This window comes from Oryza brachyantha, chromosome 1, assembly GCF_000231095.2.
Source record: "Oryza brachyantha chromosome 1, ObraRS2, whole genome shotgun sequence".
NCBI classification, from domain to species: Eukaryota; Viridiplantae; Streptophyta; class Magnoliopsida; order Poales; family Poaceae; genus Oryza; species Oryza brachyantha.
The window spans coordinates 10781389-10801501 of record NC_023163.2 but is presented as its reverse complement, the minus strand read 5'-3'; the positions used below and the strand labels follow the sequence as shown (position 1 = coordinate 10801501).

The 20113-nt window shown below is 37.7% G+C and overlaps 1 protein-coding gene and 1 pseudogene across 1 annotated transcript; both read left to right on the top strand.

Annotated features, from left to right (window-relative positions):
- Nucleotides 1-3563: 3563 nt before the first annotated feature.
- On the top strand, nucleotides 3564-10538 carry LOC102717192 (thiamine pyrophosphokinase 2). The gene is made up of 7 exons (XM_006644097.3): nucleotides 3564-3711; nucleotides 4991-5181; nucleotides 5272-5368; nucleotides 6700-6772; nucleotides 7438-7539; nucleotides 7688-7937; nucleotides 9991-10538. The coding sequence occupies exons 2-7, from the start codon at nucleotides 5022-5024 to the stop codon at nucleotides 10110-10112; spliced, it is 804 nt and encodes a 267-aa protein (XP_006644160.1). The 5' UTR covers nucleotides 3564-3711; nucleotides 4991-5021; the 3' UTR covers nucleotides 10113-10538.
- Nucleotides 10539-10827: 289 nt separating this feature from the next.
- Nucleotides 10828-12314, top strand: LOC102722634 (annotated as a pseudogene).
- The last annotated feature ends 7799 nt before the right edge of the window (nucleotides 12315-20113 follow it).

Below are 20113 nucleotides of genomic sequence, written 5' to 3'. Positions count from 1 at the left end.
CCCTCGGTGCTGCCGCCGCTCTCGCTGACCCAAAGTCGACTAGCCACATGTTCGGTACCACCGCCACACCATGGACCTCATCGTCATCGTCGACCTATGGGAATTGTGAATGGGGTCGGCACCGCTGCCACACCAGATGTCACCGTCGACCACGTTGAGATAGCCACCACGTTGGTTGTCCGTCACCACAACCGCTGATCTCTGGGGATTTTTTTCAGTGGCCTAGCAGACCCCATCTATGGGAAAATCATCACGGCCCAGGGCATTTTGGTCAATAAAAAAACCGATAGTCAACAATGGTCAACATAGCCGATTCCAGCGTATATAGTGGTGTCCATCTCATTTCGGCTGAATTATAATGGCATATATGCTAATAGTGAAATTGTAATGACATTTATCTAATCAAGCATAATTGTAGTAGCATGAATGCAATTAACCCTTATATATAACTGTTACAAATCCCTAAAATTACCTTAAGTCTAAAGTTATGTATGTAAATGGGCTAGTGAACTCAAAATATTAACCTCGATATATTGTAAAGTGTATAGGTTACGACATATAAATCACCCCTAAAATCTATATAGCATACAATACCCTATTGTATGTTATGGATTCCTAGAATTAGTATGATATATATCCCCACTATAATTGAGATTTAGTTTGAGATCATCATAGACATCTCGCAATTCAGTGCTTGTTTTACTTGTTCTTGCTAGTACTTCGATTGTTCTTAGGGCGAGTACCGTAGTGAGTGGCTCATGCACTGCAAGATCACGATGACATTTAGAGATTGTGTATCAATTGCTAAGGCACAACGTCCTTAGAAGGTTCTATCTGGGTCATGAACATTGCCTCCATCCACCAATCGAGTTATCCTTCATTTGTCATCCAAACATCAGGAACAAACCTCATGCGTTCACACACACACATAAATATATATATATATATGACAAGACTAATATGTGCACCCCCTTAGTATAAGCTAGTCTACACCCCCTCCCTTCCAAGGCCTCCCAAAGCCCAATCTCACCTTCCATCCTCCTCCCAAGGCCCAAAAATCACCCCCACCTTGTTTAAAGGCGGGTTAAAGAGTTAATCCCGTGGGTTGGGCTTCCCCTCATGTCTATCTAAGCTCACCTCTCGTTTCACAGGAATTGTGCACTAACACGATGACAAAAATACAGTAACGCGACGACTAATTAGCTGTAACAACGTCGAAACATACTCATGAGGGATCTACTTTTTTAGAACAATTTTTTTCAAACAATATGGTACAAAAATTCTTAAAAAATAATATATGAGGTGAGAGATAAAGTTGTTTAAAGTTCAAAATCTTAAGAAATATTTATATGTACAGTAATGATACTCCTCCTATACAGTAATAGCGTTACGTTGCTATAAAATATATGTATTGTTACTGCACAATTGCAGTAACGTCATGATAGATATGCAGTAACATCGCGATATACGTGCAGTAACACGTGTGTTGCACAATGGCAGTAACGTCGTGTTAGAAATACAGTAACATCACGATAGAAATACAGTAATATCATGACTTTATATTGTTGTTACAGTATAACTAATGCATGTGAGGGAGCTAAAAATATTGTATTCCCAATCTTTAGATAGCAACATCTCATGTGTTTTATATTATTTTTCAAAACCGTTTTCACCACATTGGTTAAAAAATGTGATTTAAAAAATAGATCTGTCATGACTACATTTTGACGTTGTTATTGTATTTTATAAGGCATGTTACTGTATTTTTGGCTTCGTGTTACTGCACTTTTCAGATAGACGGGAGTTGGCAAATGTGGGGTATGGAAGAAGGTTAAATGACAGGTTTGACCGGTGGGAGAGTGCTTTGACCAGACTAAAAGAAGGGTTTTGGGCCTTTGGAAGGGGTGGGAGAGGGTTTGGGCCTTATGAGGGAGGAGGCATAGAATAGCTTATTTTAAGGAGGTACATATATTAGTTTTGCTATATATATATATATATATATAAGATTCTACCTATCCGGTGCAGTTACTCCCTTCTTGTCTAAGGTAAAGAAACATCTACATATCTATTTCTACTCTCACCCAGCAGAAAATACAAACACATTAAAGTCCATACGAATGATGCAACTATGTATGGAGACTATGCTTTCTGCTGGTCAGAGTAGAAACAATATATCCTTTTGGACAATTCAAACTTAAGTGAACCCTTAGGAGCACATTTGTACTTGAATCTTATTAACTAGAATATAGTATTTGAAGATTAGGTAAGTATTTATTAATAGGGAATGCTAAAGTAATTACTATGCTACTTTCAACCTTTTCGGAGTCATAGAAACAAAATTATACATTAAAAATTCCACGCACAACCGTAACAGCCCATCCCCTAGTGTGTCCACATTCATATAGCAACCTGCTTAGGTTTTTATACTCATTCCATATAAAAGGGTTAATCTAGAGGTATTTTATGGTTATGTTTTGTGTGAATTGACTGAATAAGCTAGCCTAAACCTATGTAAACTCTCTATGTGTGACTAATCACTTCAGATGAACACTTGGGCCTAATGGCCCAAACCTGAAACACATGAGCCAAACCAGACTACTAAATAAGGTTATCGTTTGTGCCAGTTATTCCCTCTCGTTACTCCGAGATATTTTAAATCCCTGAGACAAACGATGAAGTTATTTGTGCCCGTGCTTGCCGAGACCAAGCACAAATATATTGACCGAATATTTCTGGTGGTTACCGCTATTAACCGGCACAAATATTGACCGACAAATCTGGGTGGACTTTCATACCTATCCATCTTTGCCCGGTATAATAGCAGATCATAAGCTAGCTATAAACATATTTTAAAGAGATAAGAGAGGAGAGAAAAGAACAATGAACACAAACTCCAAGACGCAATGTATGTATTGCAGGTGTGACAATGTAGTATATGTTTTGTACTCCCTCTGTTCTATATTATAAAATTTTCTATGTTTGCCTAGATTCATTTATGTATCCATGTATATAGTTTGTATATGTGTCTATATTCATTAGCATACGTATGAATCTAGGTAAGACCAGAAAGTCTTATAATGTGATACAAAGTTAATAGGTAACTATTGTATAAATTGGCTACTATCTTCGTCACATAATAACTTTATTTTTCGATTTCTGTGTTTAAAAATATATAAAAAACTTAAAAAAGTTATTCTACTTTTACGTTTCGGTAACAATAAAAAATATTAATCACAAAAATATTAAATAAAACAAAGAACCAAAATATTATATCTAAAACTGAAAAATAAACTTAATATAAGACAGTGATAGTAGAGCCAGTGATCGATAGTTGGCTATACGGGGGTTGTTTTATGTCCTACTACAGTAGTGCGAGGATGGAGGTGAGAGTGTTGGGTTGGGCTAACGAGGAGGCTCTCGCTCCTTCGGTCGTGGCCATGCCTGGTGGGGCCCATATTGTAGCGGGAGCGCTGGTCAATGAACGAGCACCGCACATGGTGCTTGCAATTATGAAAAGCCAATAGAAGCTGTGCGTTTACTATTTCTGGAATCCGTGCCGTGCCGTTCTTTCCCGAATCGAATCGCTTCCCTTCCCCTCCCTTCCCTTCCCTTGCTACGGAGACGGAAGGGAAGGCCTCGCTCTCGCCCTTGTTCTGCCTTTGGCCTTCTCCCCACCGCGCGCCTCCGTCTCCTAGGCTTCAAGCCTCGCTGGTTAGTGCCGGCCGGCCGCCGTTCTTTCTTTCTTCTTCTTCTTCCCCTTTCCGCGTCTCTTCGGGGAGAGGCGAGGCTGTCGTCGGTTTGAGGAGAGATTCATTCGTGTCCTTTGGGAACATGGCTCGAGTCTTTCTGGTCAGACTAGTGTAGCGAATCGGTTTGATTTAGGGGATTTGATGGTTTAGAATTCGATCCGAAGGACGGAGCTTCGTGGGATTCGTTCCCTTGGGGTGTTCCAAAGAAAATGCCTTTTTGTTTTTGACTTGGCTCGGTGCTCGGCGTTGGTTCCCGAAAATGAGATGATTGAGTAAAATGTGTTAAATTTCTCTGATTCTTTAACCTCTCGTTTTCACCTCTTAGTTCAAGAAAGATTGTTCTGTCTAAATTTTGGGAAATTTGCAGCCATGCTATTATAATTTTGCAAAGCTGGAGAAATATCATTGGTATCTCAATAACATGTGAAGCATTCATAAGTCAATGACATGTGTCTTAAAATGACATATCTCCAATTTAACAAAATTATAATGGTAGCATTGCAATTTTCCATTAAATAATTTAAGGTTAGACTAGCGTAATTTAGGTGATTCCTGCAGTGGCGGAATGCAGATTGTTGGAGATTGAAGCGGAATTTCACTAAGCATTTCGGTTCATCATGTTTGGTGTGTTATATCATCGCCAAAGTAGTAGGATGAGAAATAATGCATATGCATCGTTTTCTATTCCATTCTGTTCACCTCTTAGTTCAATAAATAAACTCTACAATTCTGTAGGATAGGAAATAATATTCTTCTTCCATACAATTAAACATCAAGTACATAATTACTTCCAGCTGCAAGAAGCCAAGAACCAGTTAACTTATGTTGCAGTCTAACAACAGGTTATTGTTTGTTGACTTGTTGACGAAACAACTAAGGCCGTGTTCGGCACTTGAGTTATGAGCCGGCGCAGAAAAGTAGTAATAGATTAGTACATGATTAATTAATTATTGATTATTAAAAAATAAAAAGTAGATTAATATGTTTTTTAAAGCAACTTTCCTATAAAAACTTTTCGCGAGAAACCCACCGTTTAACAGTTCGGGAAATGTGCGTGCGAAAAACGAGGGATCTGGGTTGTTAAGGGGTACAAACGAACACGGTGTAAGTAGTTAGAACTAAACACATGCACAATGGATTTCTCTTTGCCTGTGTACTGAAATATGGATGCTTTGTGTAGTTTGATATTCTCTGTTATAAATAGATTTCTTATTCTTATAATGTTTTTTTTGTTTATGCAGTAGCTCGGCATATCACCTTCTTGAGGTTAAGATGTTGGGCCGCGCAATACGCAGTATGGACGTTATGGTGCATTCTTCTACTTTCCTTCTTCCAAAGTTGTATCAGCCTGCCAAAACTCCTCCAAAGAACTATGCTCTAGTTGTTCTTAATCAAAACCTTCCACGATTCATGCCTCGCCTATGGACTCATGGTACCTGTCCCCTTCTCCATTGTCATTTTGACATTCTGTGTAGGTCATGTATCTTTAAAACTCTGTTGCTTTGATTGTGATATAGAGCAGCAAAGCTAAGAATCTGTGCTGATGGAGGAGCCAATCGTGTTTTTGATGAGATGTTTCAGATGACTAATGAGCAAGACTATGAAAGCACCCGAAATAGGTAACTACTTTCTCATTCATTTTGGATTATCGTTCTTATGAAACCTAAATTATTCATTGCATATCTTGATTAATGATAACTTATAGCTGTTACTACCTTTGATCACAAAAATATGCTTCCCCTTTTATGCTTCCACTCAAACTATATTAGTTATATCAAATTCATACCAGTGATTTTTTTATTGAAAATTGATACAATTTAGAAGTCAGTGTGGCATTTTGTTGACTTAAAAAAAATCCAACAATTTACTTTTTTTTAATGAACAGAGGTAGTAACACTGAACAGGAAGTACTGAAATTAAGTTTCTTGACAATATTATTTGTAACATACTCCTCATGAGGTTCTTTTATGAGGCATTAGGCACATAAATAGATACATAGTATTTGGTGTATTGTACAGAAAAAAGTTTACTATGGATTGATTTTTTTTATTAACTTATTGGATTGTGTTAGGATGGCTTTATTCCTAAGCCAACATTGTAATGCCAGTTGAACTCATTGAATAACTGTGCATGACAGAACTGAAAACAACCAGAAATAGAAAATGTAGTTTAAAAAACAATGACACTGTGGATGAAATTTAGTACAGTAGTATGTTGAAGGCCTGACAGGCTCACCTGTTAATCTGTTCACGTGGTTTGTATGAAGTATTAGACCTTATTTTCCCAAATTCTAACTTTAGACTTGATAGATATATCAATCAATACAGAAAGTTCCATGTGACATGCTCTGTATCCAGAGTGCTAATTTATTACTTAAGTTCCAAAAATTTTCAGCACCGACCGGCTTATACAGGCCAAGGTTCACATGACTTGATCATGTGACTTAAGCTTAAGCATATCTGCAGTAGAGATAATAGATAATAGTAATAGTGATTGGATTCTTAGATGTGTTCTACATACAGAATGCATTTTTAGGTACTATTGATTGATTGGCATGTGCCAATTTATTTTCATGTAACTGTTCACTGCTCACTGGTCACACAGAGAACAATCCACCAAGACAGTTTGTATATGCTCTCTAAAGGCCACTCAATAGTATTGTACATTCTATGTATTACAATATGTATTATGATCATGGAGATGTCTTTCTTAAAAAATGATCATGGAGATGAATCTAAGGTTGCCTCGTTGTATTGTATATATGTATTTCATTTTCAGGACAGCTTTCTAAGACCAAGCAAGTTATAAATTTTCTTGTTCTACTCTCCCCTGAGGATGAATACTTCCCCTACAATTGGCTGATGAAATATAATTTTGCGTTCTATTTTGCTGGCACTTATCTAATTGTCTAAAATTTTCCTCACTCTTACAATTGGCTGCTGATATTCAGGTATATTCCGGAGTTAATTGAGGGAGATATGGATTCTATAAGGCCAGAAGTGAAAAACTTTTACTCTAGCCAGGTCTTTTTTCATTGCTTTCTACTTTTTAGTTTTTGACAATGTTTCGCACTATCTGGACATCTGAGGAGATTTCTGCAATACAGCTATTATGTGAAAAAACAGATCTGATGACAATAATTTTAGTCATAAGAGTGAAACTCCAATAGCAGTGAGAGCATTTTTTAGTTGGAAAGTGACAGTATAATAACAAAAGATGAACTCTTGCAATCGGCAGTAGACCTTGAACAAAGCTGCAACTATTTTATGATTACATGTATTGTGATCTTTATCAGAACTGTTTCACATTATATCAGCCAGTCAAAACTAGGTTAGGTGTACATGACCAAAATTCGCAATATGCAAGCAAACATGTCCACTTTGCAAACCCCCCCCCCCCCCCCCCGCCCCCCCAAAAAAAAAATCCTATAAACCTAGATCTTCCACTGCCAAGAGCGTGCGTGTCAAGGGGTGGTAACGGGTCTAATTTTTTTGCTAAAATGTTATGGAGTTTTAAACTAAAAACTTTTAAGAATTAAATAGGGTTGTGAAAGAACCTAAGGGCCTTGGCCCATTACCACTCTTATGTGTGTGTGTGTGTGTGGAATATGTACAGGTGAACTAATTGAGGTGCTAATATGATCGGGAATTCAGGATACTATTGTTTTGCTGAATTGCGCTATGTGCAGGGATCTAAAATTTCAGATAAATCACATAACCAAGAGACAACAGATCTACATAAGTGTATTTCTCGAATCCATCGTTGTACACCTGATCATGAAAAATCAAATGTGAGTAGATGTCTTCCTTTTAAATTTGATACCTTTGTTCTAGTATCCAACTTGTTTGTATCTTCTTACAACATCAAAACTCAAAAGCTGCACAAGCTTCAGAGATACCAATTAATATTTTGAAAATTATGCTCCTCAACTACTGCAGCTTTGCGTTCTTGTGACTGGAGCACTTGGTGGAAGGTTTGATCACGAGGCTGCCAATATCAACGTTTTGTATTTATTTTCGGACATGAGGATTGTTCTTCTATCCGATGATTGCTTGATTCGGCTTCTTCCCAAGACACACAAGCATGAGATCTATATTGAGTCATCTGTTGAAGGTCCACATTGTGGACTTTTTCCTGTTGGAGCACCATCTGGAAGCACTACAACCACTGGCCTGAAGTGGAACTTGAGTACATTTCTTTCCCATGTTGCTTGAAGTTGCATATTCGTGCAGTTTTGCATGATTAACTATATGCATCAAACTTTCTAACAAAAGATATTAAAGAACATTTCTGTTGAATTTGTCATCATATTTTTTTAGTGCATTTTGTAAAACCTCATGTATTGGGGCATCCATAACATAAAATCCCAGTTTTTTCTATTTGTTTCAAAGAAACAATATGTTTTGGGGTAAAATGTTTCAAGAAACCCAAGAGTTATGTGAAACACGCATATTCCATTATTATATATTCCTATAATAGTAGTAGACTAAAAATAAACTTACCTCTTGTATACTTCATCTTTTTTCCTCGCTTTTGCACCACAGTATCCCAAAAACTCAATATAATACCAACTATTAATGAAATGATAACCGGTTACATGTACACACAAATAACCAAACTATTGATAACCCTGCTTGTTCAAAAGCAGCTAACGTGAATAAAATACTTAAAACATGTCTCAAAACATTCTTCACAGTTATTATGGATAAATATATTAGCCAAATAGATGATATAGCTTGTATCTGGGAAAATTAACTTTTCCCACTCTTATGGGCGAGTGCTAATAGATTGGTCACTCTCCTCTCACAAAGTGTTGTGAGTGATTAAACCCACCAAATAAGGAGTGGCAACAAGTTTTGCCCCAAAACATGGGGTTTCATGAAACAGATCACAAAACCTGGGTTTTACATTATGGATGCCTCAAAACATGGGGTTTTTGTGAAATTTACTCCTTTTCTTTTGTCCATGAAGAACTGCAAGGTTAACTACAATACTACATTCTGTTTAGTATTTAGCATAGTATTGTAACATTGTATTCCTTTTCTGGAAATCTACCCTAAACATTTCACAAAGTTTCACATGAGTTGAGAGTTCTCAACCTACCCGACTAAAATCCGAGGCAGCAATGTTTTGAACCAGTCAAATAAGACTTCCCTTATCATACATTATAGTTGATGGGAAATGCTTGGGCTGTACATCTGCTGAAGTAATTTCCTTAGGGCCACCTGATGTAGTTTATGAGGACAGATCAGTTGAAATGTCATCAGGCTGGGTGAACCTATCAATTGAAACATCAGACATTTAGTTAGGCTAAGTCCCACTGCCGCTGGTTAGTTGGCTACCTACTACTGAGCCTTAATACCTACAGGTATCTTGACAGGTCTAGTGAGGATATTGCTATCTTAGTTTGGCCTAAATCACCCCATCAAGCTACATGCCTCCTTGTACGCATGAAAGAAAATCTCCTCGAATAATCACTATTCAGTACCATATCTATCTTGACAGACATATATCGTACAGAGGTACCATTATTCAGTGACTTGCCACCTCATATGTACATGATTAACGTTTAGTGTTAAATGCAAGCACAAATGAATTGTTGATGGCTCTGTGATTTTCCTAAACCTAAATTTCACAAGGTACATATTAGAGGTTTTGATGTTTTTCATTGTCTTATTGACTTAATATGAAAACGCTGAATCAACTTACTGAATTGGGGGCCAAAGCAAACAGACAGGCCTTGTCAACTTATCTATCACTCTGTCAGATAAAAAGTGAAATCTAACATAACCAGAGTTCAAGTAAAATCATTTCTGCCATCACGAGCACAAAATATTAAATTTTATGTGAATCATTTATATGTGCCTTGCAAGTTTCCATGGGAAGGTATAAGAACAGTATAAAAATTACTGAAATATGGAGGTGCTTATCTGTTCTATTTGGAAGATTTTGCTCTTGTGTTTTTGAAAGCGCTGTGTTTTCGACAGTGACTGCCTAGCATCTACTGGATTAGTGGTTAGTTTTGTTTGTGTTCGCTTGTGTATTCATGTTTCAGTCGTGGGTGTAAACATTATTATTATTATTATTATTATTGGGTATGAGTGTGTTTGGGTGTACTTGGGATTTCTCTCCCCTTTCTTCTACTTTAATACAAATGATACATAGCTCTCCTGCGTGTTCGAGAAAGAAAATGGATTTTGCTATCACTTGGCTAATGCATTGTTTGTTTTTATATATTCAGGTGAAGCAAAGATGAGATTTGGGAGTATGATAAGCACATCCAACATTGTGCATGAAGAAAAGGTAACTGTACAGTCCGACGCGGATCTTCTCTGGACAATTTCCCTCCGAAATCTGACCTGAAGAGCCGCCTCCAGATTGCATCTTTTCCCATTTTTCCCCTTACTCTGGCATATCTTCGTGCTGCATCTGATCAGTTCAGTTCCTGTACAGTAGTTTGCCTACTTCACGATAAATCATAATCATGATGCATCGGCCATTTGATTTGCCTGCTTCGTGATAAATGAAAATCATGGTACTCATACTCATGAGGTTAATTTCAACTTGAAAAGGACAAACTGCCAGTGGATTGCATGAATAACACGGGCAGATAAGATGTAATTCCGTTGTTGGTTTGTTTATGCGGGATCGGATGAGCAAAATGATCCCTGAACTGCAGGGTTCTACTCTGAACAATTCTATCTGATTGGCAATGTGTGCTCTGCACGTGTAACATATCAATGTGAAGGTTTGATCCGCTTTTTTGACAAATTGGTTCTTTTCACAAACTTTTCTCAAAAATAGGTCCTGCCGAAAACTTTAACCAAAAGTAGGCCTTTTGGTCAGCGCCAGGTGCGATAACGCCAAGGTCTTCGGCGCTGAATGTCTGCCGGCGTGGAGGGCGACTCTCGTCACGCCAGGCCATTTGGCGCTGACATTGGGTGAATGGTTCTGCAAGGAATCATGGGCATCCTGATCCAGCTCCTTAATCCTGTTTTAAAGTACAGATTTCTCCTGTAATGTTCCCTGTATCTGGGTTTCCACGTCCTTTACGATAATTTGTAAGATTAAACTGAAGATGAGGAATAAGCCTCTGACTAGGAAGGTCAAGCTTCATTCAAGGAACCGGTCATGGTAGTTTTAACATTAGTCTCTAATCTAACTCCCATGTCAGTTATTCTCTGAACATAATTATTCTTTATATGAACAGAGATGGAAACACAGATAAGAGACATGGGAGCTTGTTGAGGAAGGAGAATCCTCTGAAGAAAAGGCTGGTGTTCTTATTACTCACGTACAAAACTTTCATCAGATGTATCGTGCTCTTTCTGAGCGGTATGGCAATGTGACTGGAGAATTGCGCAAAAATATCCCAGCATCACTGCAATCACATGTCTCCTCCGGCATCTCAGAATCTGATTCTGAGGCACAGTCTCCTTCATCGCCAGAGCCTGACTTGCAAGAGAAGATGTCACAGCAAAAGCAAAAACCGCGATCAGATTGCTTTGATGTTTCTATTGGCTCTGGTGCGAGTTCTGATGTATCCAAGAAGGGGAGTGATGGGTCTTCATCATCTTCAGAATCTGATTTAGAGCTTGATGAGGTTACAGAAGCAAATGACAACAGCATTTTGTATGCCCTGAGTCAAAAAATTATTGAGCTTGAGGATGAGCTTCATGAAGTAAAGGGGAAACTTGATGCTTCAGAGGAAAAGAACTCACGTTGCCAATGTAATTTTTGGTGCTAACTCAGAAGTGTCTGAGCATGAGGAAAAGCAACAGGATTCAGACGTGGAAACCAAAAGCCTGCTGAAGGATCTTGATGAAGTGAAAAGTGAAAAGGAAGCATTGGAAGGTGTGTTATTGGTGAACAAAGATGAGATTAATAGGCTGAAGGAATCAATGGTGTCAGCAGCCAAGCTGTTTGAAGTTGAGTTGGCACATCGTGATACTAAAATTGATCAATGGTGGCAGGAGCTTGAGTTGCTTTCAGAAAAGTATGTGCATGATGTATCTGCGGCTGCTGAACTTGGAAAACTCCAGGCAGTTATCAAGACATTTGAAGAGGACTTTGCCAAAATATCACATGAGAAATCACTACTTGAGTCTCGGGTTGAAGAGCTTGAGCAGTCAGCTGACAGCTTAAATTATTCGGCTTCTGAGATGGTTAAGCAACAAGAACTTTTGAAGAATACACAAGCAGAATTAGAAAAGGGTTTCACAGGAGAGAGAAGTGCTCAGAGAGCGTGCACATGATTTTGAGCAACTTTTGAGGGACTTTGAGAATCCAGGCATGGAGGTTGCAAAGCTACCAGAAACCATAAAGGACCTAGAAGCCCAGATACAGGGAACACTACATGAGAAATCTGTACTTCGGGACAGGATTAAGGAGCTGGAACAGGTTGCCCATGATTCCTTGCAGAACCATTCACCCAAGGTCAGCGCCAAATATTCTGGCGCTGACCCACTGCCACGTCGGCTTCTCGCGGGAGTCGCCCTCCACGCTGGCAGGCATTCAGCGTCAAAGACCTTAACGCTATCATTCAGGGCATTTCCAACCCAATGACTAGGATGGTGTCTATAGCATTAAATAAGTTGCCATATATGATAAAAAAATGATGTGACAAGTGAATAAATGAGGAAAGAGAATAAAACCATGTCTTACATGAGACATGGTTTCTACATAACATCTAAGATATCATGTGAGATAAGTAGCATTAAATTTAAGTGTGGAATAGTAGTGTTTGCATTAGAAGAGTGGTGTCTAGTACTAGTTTCTTGATGATGTAAAGTTTATAGAAACCATATCTAGTATTATGGGTTGGAAATATCCTCATATCGCATCGCTGACCTAAAGGCCTACTTTTGGTTGAAGTTTTCGACATGGTCTATTTTTAAGAAAAATTTATGAAAAGGATCAATTTGTCAAAAAAAAGCGGAGGTTTGATTTTGCACTAATGGCCTACTAGGACAGTGAGAACAGGAATATGTTTGCCTTGTCTCTCATTTTTTTTTTCCTCTCTTTCTTAACGAGTTATTGTGTTTGCCTTCTCGTCTATCCATGTTGCAGTTTACATCAAAATCTCAGGTTAAGTTAACATTTGTTAGGTCTGGTCAACATGTTGCAGCACTCCATTCTCTTTCATGTACTACAAAGAACCATGGCCTTTACGACCAACCGGGCTGAAATGGTGATAAATTGTTTTGAACTCGTACGGACGCATTTTTGGTACCAAATATGTTTTTACCTTGCCTAGAATTTTAAAGTGCTTGGGTCGTGTCATTTTCTGGATCGTGTATTTATCATTCCTAAGCTTTTGATCGGAGCGTTGTGTAAATTTTTTTTTATAAAACTTTCTCATTTGGTATTTTTAAAATAAACTTTTAGTTTTATAGTACTTAATTCAATTGCTTATATCCTTAAATATCTATTACCAAATCAAATATATAGAAAATCTAAAAATATATAAAGTAAAGTATTGTACATATTCAAAGGTAGAGCTAGAATTGATTCTTTTCTAAGCCACACGTCAGCATTAAGAACCCATCTTATAAATATATATAGAATGGAAGAGTCATACTTCTTAATCAATCAATAAAATGGTTTTTTTGTTACCTTGCTTTCCTTTTTATTCATTATTATAAAACAAAATACTCTTCGATAAATGTGAAAGCTGACTCTAACCCGTTTTCATAGATAGCAACGACATTCTCCTTCCTCACCTCTTTCCTATATAATTATATTTGCTTATGTGATAACAAGAAGAGTCTATTAATAAACATCTTGGTACGAGCTCTTGGTATAAAGGAGCAAAAAGATTATTATATAATAGATCTTTAATTACGTGGATATACTAGGCACTCCGCATTGAAAATGTCCGACCATTTTCTGAACTAGCGGGTGCAAGTAAGCTAGGGCTGCGTCTGGCGCGAAGGCACCAAGAAAAAAAACGTCTTTTGCAAAAGCCTAGTGTATTGTTTAATATATATATATATATATATATAAGTTATTTTAAAATATCATATTGATCGTTTCTAAACATAAAATTAATATTCAATTGATCCTTCGCTTATAGCTCATCTCGTTGTACGTTTGTTCTTCTTTTCCTTTCTGTCAAACTCACCATAAACTGTGCTGCTACCGACCTCAATAACTATGGTGTCGTGGTCTCTCCAAGTGTTATTGTCAATCGGATCAATCCTGAGCTTATGTGAACGTGAGTTGATTTGATTTGCTTAATTTGTTTCTAGAAGAAACACTTGCTAGCTCATAGTTACCACCCTCCGTGGCTTGCTGCAAAGTGGTCATGCCTTTCGTCACTGAGGATCAAGACACATATTTTAGCACTCCTTTTATTCAAAGATATTAATTAAGTCTTAACAACACCTCTTCTTGATACCACGAGATCTATATTTGATTGGATTAAAATTTGAATGGGTAGATGATGACGATATGAATCACTCGAAAAATAAATGTATTTATTCCATAGGGATCTGTAGTTGCAAGACCATCTTAAACTGTTTCTTGGTAGTTTAAAGCATATTGGTTCAAAAAATATTATTCATAGAATATTCGTCGAACCGACTACATGCGGCCAGCCACTCCTAGGGCCGCTTTCGGCACCAGACTTCTAACCCAGATTTCACCCTTACTAAACTACTAAACATTATGTTTTTAAAAAAAAATTCTATAGGAAAGTTGTTTTAAAACAACATATTAATATATTTTTAGATATTTTATTAATTATTGTTTTTACCATGCCGGATAACCTAAACTCGTTTCCCTCCTTAGAGCATTTCTAACAAACTTACTAAATGGCTCTCTAAGCTAAAATTTGGTCATTCTCACTAAAAATTATACTCCAACAAAATAGCCAACCGGATGGCTTGGCCATTCGGCCGGCCAAACTCCTCCCCTACTGGCCAAATTTGGCCAGCCAAAACACACTTGCCAAACATGGGCTCCACATATGGGCCCACAAACTGTACTAGTACTACTACTATACTACTACTACACCAACCAACAGCGCTACCATCGTCGGAGAGCCGCTGCCGTCACTGGAGGGCCGCCACCGCCGTCGGAGGGTCGCCGCCGTCGTGTCCCAGCTCGCCGCCTCCGCGCCCAGATTCGGGGCCGCCGCCTCGCCGCCTCCCGAGCCACGCCGCCCACCCTCCCGCGCCGACAACGCGGCACCTCCCGCGCCCGCGTCGCCCGGCCTCCCGCATCGCCTCTTCTGTCCTCGTACCGTGAGGAAGAAAAGGAGAGAGAGAAAGAGAAAAGGAAAGAGGGAGAGAAAGAGATTGAGGGAGAGGGAGAGAAAAAAAGAGGATGACACGTGAGGCCCAGGTGTCATAGACTCGGAACAGAGAGGGTGGATGGAGAGACTGTTGGAGTAAAAAACGAATTTGAGTGGCTAAATGAAATAGAGAGTTGCCAAATAGGTATTTAGAGAGTGAGATTTGGAGAGGCTGCTGGAGATACTCTTACCACACGCAGCCTACTAGTCGCCTGTCTAGGGCCGCTTTCGGCCAAGGCACGTTAGTTAACTTATGTATGACACGAAAAACATAGTAATAGATTAGTATATGATTAATTAATTATAAATTATTAAATAAAATAAAATAATATGATTTTTTAAAACAACTTTCCTATAGAAAATTTTTATAAAAAATATACCGTTTAGCAGTTCGAGAGCGTGCGTGTGGAAAACGAGACGGATAAGTTAACTTATGGAGGGGGAACAACGCGGCCTAGGGAGACTAATCAAAAGGATCAAATAAGATCACTGGATGGCTACCTGCATTTCACCGAAATAAATGGACCTTGGAATTCAGTGAAGACGGCGACTCCATCTCACACCCAGCTGCTTGCGTAATTGCGTTGCCCAAACTCTCTAAAAATAAACATGTCATGCGAATGTTGTCTCACCACCTACCAGTAGATCTCCCGACGCGAAGGGACGGTGACTCGTCGTCCTTTTTATAGATCATTGATGCCACTTTTTTCTTTTTTTGAAACTTAATTTGTGTGTTTCTACCTATATGTTATATTGCTTGTCATGGTGTTTGTAATTTTTCTTTTGAATTTGGAGGTTTATGAAGCCTCATTGGGATTCTGAAAAGGCTCTGCTTTCTTCGTTGGATTATATTTCAAAGTCCTTGTCTATTCGTTCGTCAAACTATTGGCCTAATGATATATAAAGAAAACCATGCACGTGTGTTACATCCGGAACCAAAAAGAACATGCGCACATAAATTGTGTAGACATACAAGTATGTGTTTTTTACACGAAAAATTATCTGAGTTTTGATTTTTTAAAGAAAATAAATCATTTAATAATTCAAAAAAATATACGCGCAAAGCCAATGTATAATCCGGGGATAAGCTGCACAAACGAACGCGCACAGCCAAAGTCACAGTTACAATTTTAGTTGTCTCATCTCCCGACTTAATTACGTGCCACGTCGGATATGATTTCGGGGAAGATAACGCGAGACAGAGAAGGTGTCAGGAACTTAAATACACATCGATGTCACGTGCGTATATACGCTCGCGACACATTGTGGACCTAGACATGTACACATCCTCTCGATCATCTCATGACAGACAGTACGTACTATATGCCGTAACTCAGTACAATTAACGCCTTGTTTAATTTTTAAAAATTTTCTCCAAAAACATCACATCGAATTTTTGGATACCTAAATAAAGCATTAAACATGGATGAACTAAAAAACTAATTACACAGTTATAAAAGAAATCTTGAGACAAATCTTTTGAGCCTAATTAGCCCATAATTAGCCATAAGTGCTAAAGTAACCAACTTGTGCTAATGATGGATTAATTAGGCTCAAAAGATTCGTCTCGCGGTTTCCAGACTAGCCCTGAAATTCGTTTTTTCATTCGTGTTCGAAAACCCTTTCTGACATCAGGTCAAATATTTGACGTGACATTTCTCCCAAAAATTTTCTCAATCTAATCACCACCGGACCATGCAATGGCATAGGAGTAAGAGAATTAGCAGGTGACGCAAGCGATGACGTCATGCATGCTTGCTGCCTCGATAGAGCTAGTAGGCAGCCACACACAAGAAGAAGGGGCTTGGTGAAATTAAATCATCGTGCAGCCTATATATCGTTCTTGATTTCCTCCTCTGCAACTCCAATATATCATCCACAGACCACTAGCTAGCTCCATGTCATGTTATGGCGGCACTAAACTTGCTCCTAATTAGCACACTAACAATGTTTAGGTAACAGCTATGTCTATAGTTTAGTTTTTTCACATAGTACTATACGATTCAAAGATAATTTGTGTCATAGCTTACACTACCACAAAAAGGGTCTTCCGAACAAGACTATGGCTGCGTTCTTTCGGCCTATCTGGCACTATACTAATCCTTAATTTTCGTTAGTATGTTTTTCAAACTGTTAAAAGGTGTATTTCGTACGAAAATTTTCTACGTATAAATTGTTTTAAAAGATCAAATAGATCAAATTTTCAAATTTTTAATAAGTAATGCTTAACTAATTATATACTAATAATTACATTTATTGTTTTCTATGTAGCAATCGGTTTATGCAACACTCACCTTGGAACGCAGCCTATACTCGGTATAGTGGATATCACTGCATGTTCAAGACAATTAACCAACACCTTTGCTTGGCCAATGAATGCTACGTTTGAAGTAAAATCATTTTTTAGTTTTTGATACAATGTCTTGACTCTTCATCTTATTTATATTTTTTTGCGATTAATATTTTTATTTTTACTAGATGATAAAATATGAATAGTATTTTATGCGTGACTATTTTTTTAAGTTTTTTAACAAACTTTTTTCAAATAAGACGAATGGTCAAACATTGGATACGAAAAAACTAAAAATAAAATTATTATGGGATGAAAGTAGTAGGCAGCACTGCCTGGTCGGCAACTGGCCATGATACAGCAGCGTACTACTATCAGAAAACCCATTCTTAAGAGTTTTTTAAGGTACCATGTTTTTATTCGTAAAAGTTTAGTACCCTGGTATAAATTTTTATACTAAAATTTTTGGTACATCAACATAATGGTAAAAAGGTCCTTCGTTTAAAAACTGGCAATAGAATTAGTTGTAAACCGGTAGTGATGCGAGTTAATTTGTTTAATATTCTTATCTGTTTTTTTACCTATAACAGATTTGCACCATTAATTATGTAGCTCGCTCCTAGCTCTATAAGACAAAGTACATCTCACTATGATATTAATACTTTCCCTCTTTGATGTTTTTTGCTTTTAGATATTTGTTTTATTAAAAAATATAAATATAAATTATGTTTGAAGTTTACTTAATAATAAAATAAATTATAACATAACAAATGATAATTACGTAATCTGTTTGTATAAAAACAAGCTATTAAATGCATATTTAAAAATCAATCATGTCAATCCTAAGAAACCGAAGGGAGGGAGTATATTATAGTCCATATGAATTGAATATGATTCCTAACCTGTCCCGCGGTTGTCGGAGAAATCGCAATATCATCATCGTTTCTCAGTGTTCCAATGCGTTAGCTGCGCCTGAATTATTGGCCCCCGCATGCAGTCCATGACAAGAGGAAAATTAAAGGTAGATCGATATCTAGTCAGCCAAATCCAAGCAAAGAGATTCATCTTTGAAACCACCTAGTGATCAAATGTTTGAAAATTTTAATTTTATAAATCAATTCCAGTTAGTACCATTGGATGATAATTCGAAGGTGTGCAGGCCTTACACGCTCTCATCTCATACATTGTGCACGTGTTTGATTGAAAAATAAAAAATCAAACGTTTAATCAATAGCAAAAATGTTCATATTTTAGTATTTATATGGAAAAAGTTAAATAGGATAACTACTGACAAAAGTTAGTTTATAAATAAAACTTATATATATTTTTTCTTGGTGATCTAAAAGTAAAGACTAAAACATAAATAAAAAACACTCTAAAATCAAGATTTAAAATTTAAATTTTAGCTTCTAAATATAAATATAAGCAACCGGGAAAAAACAGAAGCCAAAGTCGATGGCGTGGACAGGCAGGGCCGTACTTATTACTCTCGTCGTCATCATGATCAACCTAGCTATACGTCGCTGCCGTCCTCGTCTTCCCCGCTTGCGTTGGTCGTCAGAGCTGACGCCATCGCCGGCCACCCGTCGCCATTGTCCCGGACAGCAAGCTACCATTTGCATCGATCCCCATATCCATGCATGCATATGTTTTTTTTCTAATTAATCTCCGTTCGGATCATTTCACTGATGAGAGAGACCACTAATTGGCTGGCGTAATATATATATATATATATATATATATATATATATATATATATATATATATATATCCATCAACCCCATCCGTCATCATGGCAGCACGCATGCATGATCATGGCGTCTCCGCTAATATATGCATCGATTAGTTTGAACGGCCGGGTGTCCCTGGATGGATTCGATCTCTTTAATTAATTAGTCCCATGATAGATCATCGATCGGCCGGTCTTTTGTTCAGATAGACGCATATATGATTATGCCGATCGATGACTAGGTAACGCAAAATAGTGACGGGTGATCATCCTGAATAATGTACGTACGTGCGTGTGCACTTTTTTAACCCCCTTAATTAATTTCCATGGATCTTTTGGTACTGTGCATACGTTGAGATTGGTCTCTGATCCGGATCCGGCTAGTTGGAATCTGAAGATACTCGCGGCTGGCCGGCGACATCATGTCATGCATACGATGACAAGTACAACAGTGTATATAGTTATGGTCTATTTGATATACATAGATAGCTTATACAATGGTTTGTTTATTTGTTTGTCTGTAAAACATTTAATTTATCCTTTGACACATAAATTAAGGTAATTAATAATACTAGCGAATAGACGAGACGCAGCGTACAACAGTGCTACGGTGTCGGTTTGGCATTGGACATGCACCCCTGACGTCTAGACGTTGTGGTCGTCTGTTAGATGAAAAAGGGTTTTTCAAAAAAAATTCGTAACATACAGACGGCTTAAAGACATGCGTTGTACATGTCCTAAAACTTTGATTTTAGTGTTGCGCGGGAAACTTCTGTCGAGTTTAACTGCTGACCACTATCGGTGCATACTTGAAAGTTGGTGATTGTTCGGTAAAAGCCAAACGGTATATTTGTAAATACAAAATAATGTATAAATAAAAATTTTATATACCTATTCTTAATTATCTAACGTTAAAGCTAGAAAATAAACTTTAGTTAAAAAACCTTAAAATTAACTGCAAATTTAATATTGAAAATTCAAATTTTAATATACAAGAATAAGCATAAGTGATGCTGAGTATCTTTTCCGCACCTAATATCAGGTTGCCC